This window comes from Triticum aestivum, chromosome 6B, assembly GCF_018294505.1.
Source record: "Triticum aestivum cultivar Chinese Spring chromosome 6B, IWGSC CS RefSeq v2.1, whole genome shotgun sequence".
Taxonomy (NCBI): Eukaryota; Viridiplantae; Streptophyta; class Magnoliopsida; order Poales; family Poaceae; genus Triticum; species Triticum aestivum.
In genome coordinates, this window is record NC_057810.1 from 508,778,744 (window position 1) to 508,786,574 (window position 7,831).

At 57.5% G+C, this 7,831-nt stretch overlaps 1 protein-coding gene and 1 pseudogene across 1 annotated transcript; both read right to left on the reverse strand.

The window, feature by feature from the left end:
• Positions 1-2,764: 2,764 nt before the first annotated feature.
• Positions 2,765-3,910, reverse strand: LOC123137698 (uncharacterized). The gene has a single exon (XM_044557533.1). It carries the CDS (start codon positions 3,733-3,735, stop codon positions 2,893-2,895), a length of 843 nt encoding a protein of 280 aa, XP_044413468.1. The 5' UTR covers positions 3,736-3,910; the 3' UTR covers positions 2,765-2,892.
• Positions 3,911-4,145: 235 nt separating this feature from the next.
• On the reverse strand, positions 4,146-6,169 carry LOC123137697 (FT-interacting protein 3-like; annotated as a pseudogene).
• Between the last annotated feature and the right edge of the window lie 1,662 nt (positions 6,170-7,831).

Here is a 7,831-nt window from a genome sequence, read left to right on the forward strand (position 1 = left end):
CTGGATCGCATTTTTGTGACCGGTACTGAGTCGTCCGACTTTAGATGTTCTTAGCGAGGTCTGGCTGCGTGGGCGCGTCGGCGGACGTTTCGGGGCCGGAATAGCTAGGTCGTCTAGATGCTCTTAGGATGGTCATAGTGGGAGTAACATAGGTAGTAACATAGATGCCACATAAGCAAAAATATTGATGTGCCAAGTAGTTAATGAGGAGAGAAACAAATAGAGTAACCTATATGTTACCATCACATAGCGCTTTCCAATGCAAAATGAGTCTACAAGACAATAAATGAACATGTGCAACACATATGATACTTCCCACTATAAAGGTAATAACATAAAGTAGTAACGTATGCATGTTACTGCTCTAAGTTACTTCTCACTATGACCAGCCTTACCGTGACCAAGGCATGAAAAGTCGTTCTCATAGTAGGCCGCTGCTCCATCCATGCATTCACGCATGTAGCTGCAGGCGCCAGGCAGGACGAGTAGAGACATCACGTGGCTAAGGCCAACTCCACCGCGCGAGCCTATCTTGTCCGACCCCGTTCGTTTGGGGTAAAAGGGACAAATGAGACGGCCCAGCGCGCAACGGCCCGGACCCATCTGGTCCGTTTTGTGTCCGTGCCGACCCATTTCGAGCGCAAACTTGCGACGGGTTTGGGTTGCGGCGAACAGCGAACGGACGATTTGAACGTCTACGTCGGGGACGCGTGGCAGGCGGCCACCTACCTCCCCCGCCAACATAAATGCGCATGGGCGGGTGGCCCCACCTGTCATCCGCACAGCGACGGGTCGGCGTCCTTCTTAAATGGGACCCGTGGACCGGTCGTCGTCCTCATCCCCACGCCGGCCCCTCTCTGCCCCCTCGAAAGCCGACACGCCCAAACCCTAGCCACTCCCCGCCCTCGAGCTCGCCGGCCGGCCGCATCCATGGGTCTATGGAACCGCAAGGGGAAGCACGACCTCGAGGCCGTCTCCTCCTCCGGCCGCCGCCGCGGATCCGTGAATAAGGAGGAGCCCGCGTCACCGCCGCGCTCATCCCGTCGAGCCCCCGCGTCACCGCCGCACTCCTCCCGTTGAGCCCCCGCGCCGGCCCCCTTCACCATTGCCCCTAGGCCCTCCAGCGAGCGTGACCGGCAGTACATCTGCGCGGATGTGTGCCGGAGGTACTGGGAGACGAGGACGCCGGTCCCGTGGAGCGACGCCCACCTCCCCAACAGATGGCACCTCTCCGCGGACCGGGTCCCCATCCCGCCAGTGTCGGCGACCGGCCGTGCACGGCGCTATGAGCTCAACCGCCGCCGCCTCCTCCTCCCTGACGACATGTACTACGACCACATGTATGCCTCCGACTCCCCGTTGTGGGACACATGGCTCCAGGACGAGCACGACGTGCGGCGCGCGTCCTACTTCGCCGGCACCATGTCGGGGCCGTGGAGGCCACGTGCAGAGCCGCGCGGGCGTACGCGGGTGCGCGGCATGACGCCCACGCCGTCGCCTTCCCCGTCTCCGTCGCCACCTCCCCCTCCTCGCATGACAGCGGAGGAGGAGGCCCGTCTCCTGCAGCGTGTCATGGACGACTCCATGAACACGCACGACGAGTGGCAGTGGGACGACCTGGAGGAGGCCATCGCCCTCTCTGCCGCCGGGGACGTCGCGTTCCCGGAGCTGCAGCTGGCGGCCGTCATGGGGGAGCCGGAGGAGGAGGACCCACCCACATTCGAGTAGCTGGTGGGCCAGGGGTGGGGCTGGTCCTGCACTGCGCCGGAGATGGCCGCCGGCCTGGGCGTGAACCGGAGCGGGAGGCGTCGCCGCGGGAGGAGGTGGTGCAGGCACCTCTGGTCGTCCAGCTCGCCCCCGTCTACCACGCACCGCCGCCCCACCTCTGGACGCCGCCGGAGTACGTCGACCTCGTCAGCGACGACGGCGACACCGGCGGCCAGTGAAGACGGCGACGGCCACGGCACCGACGGGCGCGGCAGGAGCGCCCAGGAGGAGTTTTCTTTGTATTTTGTTATTATGTTAATTATGAAACTAGGCCTTTTAAGCGGCCGTTGAAACCGTGTCGTTTTGTGGCCGACCCCTATATATGTTTTACATTTTTTTTAAATGCGTTTATTTCCTTTTTTAGTTATTTCATTCAGTTTTTTATTCCCGTCCACCCCGGACATGATTTGGGGTGCGGTCGTGCGGTGGCGCACACACGACCCAACGGACACAGCCGGACATGAGCGAACCCATCGACGTCCCAAACGGACAAAATCCGGCCAATCCGGACGTCCGCTTGAGGTCGTGCGGTTGAGTTGGCCTAACAGAGACGCCTGAATTGAAGACAAGACGAGCAGTGCCAAACGCAAACGCCTCCTCCTTTTAACGCGCCTGCCCCGGCTCACACTCACAGGCCGATCAGCCGTGCATCGGTCCATCCCCTTCCCGGTTCAGCGGCACGGCGTCCCATTCCCAGACACGCGCTCCCTTCTGATGACACTGATACGATGCGATGCGATGCGACGCGACGCCGGCCGTTCCATTCCCTTTGTCTTACCTCAAGGCGAAAGCCTAAAAAGCCTCCCCCTCCCCATCAAACACGACAACTCCTGGGAATAAACCAACCACAGTGCGACTGCCACAGTGGCCCGCTGCACGTACCCGCGCCCGGACGCAAGGCGAGCATAGACACACTTGCATAGTACAGCACTACAGGTGCACCAAGTGGTACAGCACTGTACATGCCTTAAACTGCTAACCGCTGCGCCTGGGTGCGTGATCGGATCGACGGGGATTTACCAAGAATCAGAACTATTACTACATGCATGCAGTTGATGGTTAACACGGGAGTGAGTGCCAAAATCAATATTAGCGGCAGAGGTTACTGGACTGGGCATTGTTTATTTACAGCTTGTAGATGATGAGGAAGCATGGGAGCACCGCCCGCCGGTCGAACACCACCAGCTCGCCCTTGCCGCCGCGGACGGAGTCGTACTCCTTGCCGGCGGCCTCGGAGCATGCCCCCTCCGCCACCCGCCCGGCGATCACCCTGCACAGGAACATGGCCCGCCGGCCGGTCTGCGGCCCGCGCCCGCTGGCGTGCGCGCCGCCGCTGCCGTCGAAGGTCCGGACGACGCGCAGGGACGCGCTGTCCGAGGAGGAGCACCCGTGCGGCGGGGCCGGGGAGAAGCGCATCATCTCGTTGCCGTCGGCGGCGCTGCGGGAGGCGCCGCCGGCCCGGGCGCGCACGGCGGCGCGGTAGTCCTCGAAGCGCGCCACGGCGCGCGCCTGGTTGTGGACGCGGAACAGCATCTCCACCTCCCCCGAGAACGCGCCGCCGGCATGGGCGGCCGGCGCCGGCGGGAGAGGAGACCACGACGAGAGGAAGATGATCTCGACCACCTGCCGCGAGGAGTGCCCCGCCGGGAGCTCGGTTAGCGCCGGCAGCGGGCCGAGCGGGCTGAGAGGAGGCGACGGCGGCACGGACGTCGACTTCGCCGCCTTGGGCTTCTTGGTCGCCGAACTAGTCTTCGAGCTCGACTTGAGCTTGGGCTTGCACGAGGAGACGTCCCTTTGGGCGTCGCCGGAGCTGGCGCAGCTCGACCGGAGGAGGAGGTGCGACTTCTTTGGCAGTGCCGCGACGTTGGCAGCGACGTCATCGGCCGCCATGGACTTGCAGTGGAGGGACCGGACCCAGCTCGCCGAGGCCGTCGGACGGCGCCCGAGCGGCGGAGGCTTCTCCGGCATGAGTCGGCCGGAAGCTAGCTGACGTTGTGTTTTGTAGTGCTGCTGTCTCGTCTCGGCGCTCGCTCGGCAGACTGAGACTGAGTGAGGGTGGTGGTGGTGGCGTGGTAAAGTAGGATGCGAATGCTTATTGTGGTACTGGTAGTGTTCCTGTCGCTCGGCAATTTGTATGCTCCAAACTTTGCTGCCGAGGTAATGGCAGTGCAGGTGGAGATGCTGCTGCCAACTGGCCTTGTAGCGCCGCAGTCAGTACTGGCCAGTACTAATAGTACTACTATGCCAATTTACCGAGGTAATAGCACTGCGGGTCCCTGAACTTGCATGTCAGGTGATGGTTTGGTTCTTGAAGTTGAAAAAGTGAACTATTTCATCCCTCAACTTGTCATGGATGTGCAAATTTAGTCCAGGGCCAATCAAAACTCGCCAAGTGGATGCCAAGTGGCCTGGCTGGTCAGCGCCCGGCATTTTGCACTTAGCCCCCTGCCTTTGTGACGAATCAACCCGCAGTTTACTTGCGATAGCTTGGTATCCATGTGTGGTGGGTGCCTTGACCGGAAGTGATAGTTCCACAGTCTGATCATAAACATGTAGAGGAAGATGATAGGCATGATGAGCTCCAGGTAGCAGATCAGTATGAGGAACAACATGTTCACCAGCATTGTTGTGATGGGGTTTCGCCAGCTCCTGATGCCATCATACCACTTGGCCATTGAGGCAAAACCACATAACAAAGAGGTGATGCGATAGAAGTTGGCCTTGCTGCGCCGGAGACTGAACATGTGCGAGCCCACATCGAGCGTGTACTCGACCACCTCCCTGCGCAGAGGAGGCTCAGCACGACTAAGCCTTGTCGAAACAATCTGCATCGCCTGGTGCCTCAGGTAGTCCAACTGCATCACTGATATTGGTTGTGAGTAGTGCATTTTCGGCAGCAGCGGACGGCCATACATTGCCATCATGTTCACCCATGCCGTGCAAGTAAACCGCACAGCCAAATGCAGCTCCCCGGTCTTCTTGAGGCCACTTGGCTTAAGAGCTAGCAAAGGATAGAAATGGGTGTACACCCGGTCATTCTCCAGTGTCGAGAGACGAATTCTGACCTTGCCAATACTTTCATCTCGGGCATCACCATTCTTGCTCCCAATCTGGCTATTGTCAAACACCACCACTGTGATCACAGTGCAAGGATCAAACACCTCCCAGGTATACTGCTCATTCCACTGGGGATTCAGGGTGTTCATGATAGTTCTTGTGCGCACCCATTTCGGACCATACTTGGCAACACAGTAAGCGTCAGTGCTGCGACCATCCTTGGCCTTCATGGGAATCAAGTTGCGTGCATCTAGAACCCCCACCTCAAGGATACCAATGCTCGGCTTCCGGGTGTGCTTTGATGATGGCTGGAGATCACTGCTGTAGTAAGTCGACTCGTCAAGAACATGGTAGCCAAAGTCCAGCGACATCCGAAGCTGTATCGTGCTCGCGAACTTGCCCTCCTTCTTCTCGCCTTCGTCGTTGGGGCGCGCAAGGCTGTACCAGCGCGGCTCCACGGGCTTGCCGAAGTGGTCATGGCGCGGCATTGCGGCGTTGAGGGGCAGCATAATGCGCCCGAGCGGCTCGCAGCGGCCTGGCCCGACGCGGTCTTCCACGGTGACGAGCAAGGGCTCGTCGAACGGCTCCGACGCGAGAAACATGAACTCCTCTTTCCACATCGGGTTGGGCGTCACCGGCGTCCCGCCCGAGCGCGTGCGCCGCACCTGCCCGGCGAGCTGCAGCTTGACGGATGCGTTCATGGGGCGCGCGACGTGTCGTGGGGCACTAGGTCCTGCGCCCCGACGGCGGCGACGCGTAGGTACACGAGCTTGGGCGAGAAGTATACCTTGGCGCGCGTGGAGGCGACGGCCGACGGACCAGCCGCCCCACGCGCATCGGAATGCCAGGCCTCCGGGAACGCCTCATCGGCCTGGGTCCCGAGCCAGACCAACTGCATGATCTCGCCGCGGTGGAGCTTCTCCCCGGGCTTGCCTTCGAGCCTGTACCAATGAGGGGCCAGCGGGGAGTCCGGCGGCACGCGGACCGGCACCTCGGAGAGGTCGAAAGCCATGCAGCCGACCATGTCGTCGCCGCCGGCGAGATCCTTGGCCTTGACGGCGACCTCGAGCAGATGCGACTGGAGGTGCGTGGCTGAGAAGGCGAAGACCTGGTGCCAGGAAGGGCTGTGGTGGCCGGCGAGGACGGCAGTGGTGCCCTTGAAGTTGCCGAGCTTGACCTCGACGAAGGGGTCGATGGAGCCGGTGGGGGAGACGGCCGGGTGGTCCCGCGCCTTGACCACGTGCATGTAGAGGAAGCACATCGGCTCGCCGAGGCCGTAAGTGGAGGAGATCTTGCCCGCGGCGTTGGCGGCGGCAGCGGAGGGGTTGAGGCCCGGGATGTTGAAGCGGGGCGCAGCATGGCGGCCAGCGAAGCACATAAGTTAGGGGTCTAAGTGCAAAATGCCGCGCGCTGACCAGCCAGGCCACTTGACATCCACTTGGCAAGTTTTGATTGGCCCTGGACTAAATTTGCACATCCATGACAAGTTGAGGGATGAAATAATCTACGTTTTCAATTTTAAGGACCAAACCATCACCTGACATGCAAGTTTAGGAACTTGTAGTGCTATTACCTCCAATTTACTAGTACTGCTCCACTGGTGTGCAATTTGTGGTGGGCCGGCCGGCAAGGCATTTCTGGCCGATCGATCCTGGTGAGCAGTGTTGACTGTTCAAACTGTTATTTTAGACCGCTGTTGACAACAGTTAAAACTGAAGGACTAAACGAGGCAGCCATGCATGTTGGCAGGCCTGTGGAGTTATGGTGTTGTTTGTGAACTCTTTGATTGTGTTGGTCCTTCAGCTATTCAGCCAGCATGTTGTACAATTTGGTGGTGCTCGATCCATGTTGTCCTTTGGAAAACCGAAATGGGACACGTACATACGTTTTGCCTTTAAGTACGACGCAAGTCAATAATAAAGTTTACCCGACGGCAACGTACAACCATGTACTCACACGGAAGTCTACCCATGCATCTTTTGAAATACACCGCGAAAACGGACGGAACGACATATTGGCATCGAGCAAGAAGAGCATTATTGGTCGTTACAGAGAAGCGTCATATGCTATAGAATGTAGGGTGTAGCCGTGTAGGCAGGCTCTCGTAAAGATTCCACGGGCCCCGCGCCATGCTCTTGCTATGCACGCATGGACGCTATACGTAGGACGGCAAATCGGACAACTCAAAAAGCGAGGCCACGGAGGAGGCGTGTGAGGCGGACGGACGTATGTCCAACTGCGCTACTGTTGTGCGTGTCATCGGTCACGGCACTCACGCAATATCAGATGAGGCCGATGTAGATACCCCTTGATTGCGCGTACCGTGCGTTCAACGGCGACGCGGCCCCGGTCTTCCTCGATCGATCTCCCGTGACATCGCCTTCGTGGGAGAACCCCAGGACACAAAAACGAGACGACTACCGGTTAGGGTTTCGTAGAACTACTACTACCATTTTTCTTTTGTCGTTGACTAGAACAATTTGTCGTTGACTAGAACAATGTACATGCATTGCAACAGGATATAAATTTTCTAGTACGTCGGTTTGTGATTTATCTGTCTATAATAATGCAATTCTATAAATAAATGATCATCAAATTCTGCCCATGAATTATCTTATATTTTAATCTGAAGTTTGGTAAATAAATTAAAGTGAAATTGGTTCAGAAGATAATTGAAGTAAATTGATTTATTGCCAGACAAGTAAGGTTGAATGAAGGGGTGATGGAAATAAAGGTGAATTGAGAACCTTACGTTCTTTTTAAGTAGTATAGAGAAGTACGTCGGCTTGTGATTTACCTGTCTAATAATGTAATTGTGTAAATAAATGATCATCGGATTCTGCCAATGAATTACCTTATATTTGATCCAAAGTTTGGTAAGTAATTATAGTGGAACTGGTTTAGAAGATAACTAAATTAAGTTGATTTATTATCATACAAGGAAGGTTGGATGAAGGGGAGCTGAAAAGAAAGGTGACATGAGAACCCTTCTTCATTTTCTACCTCC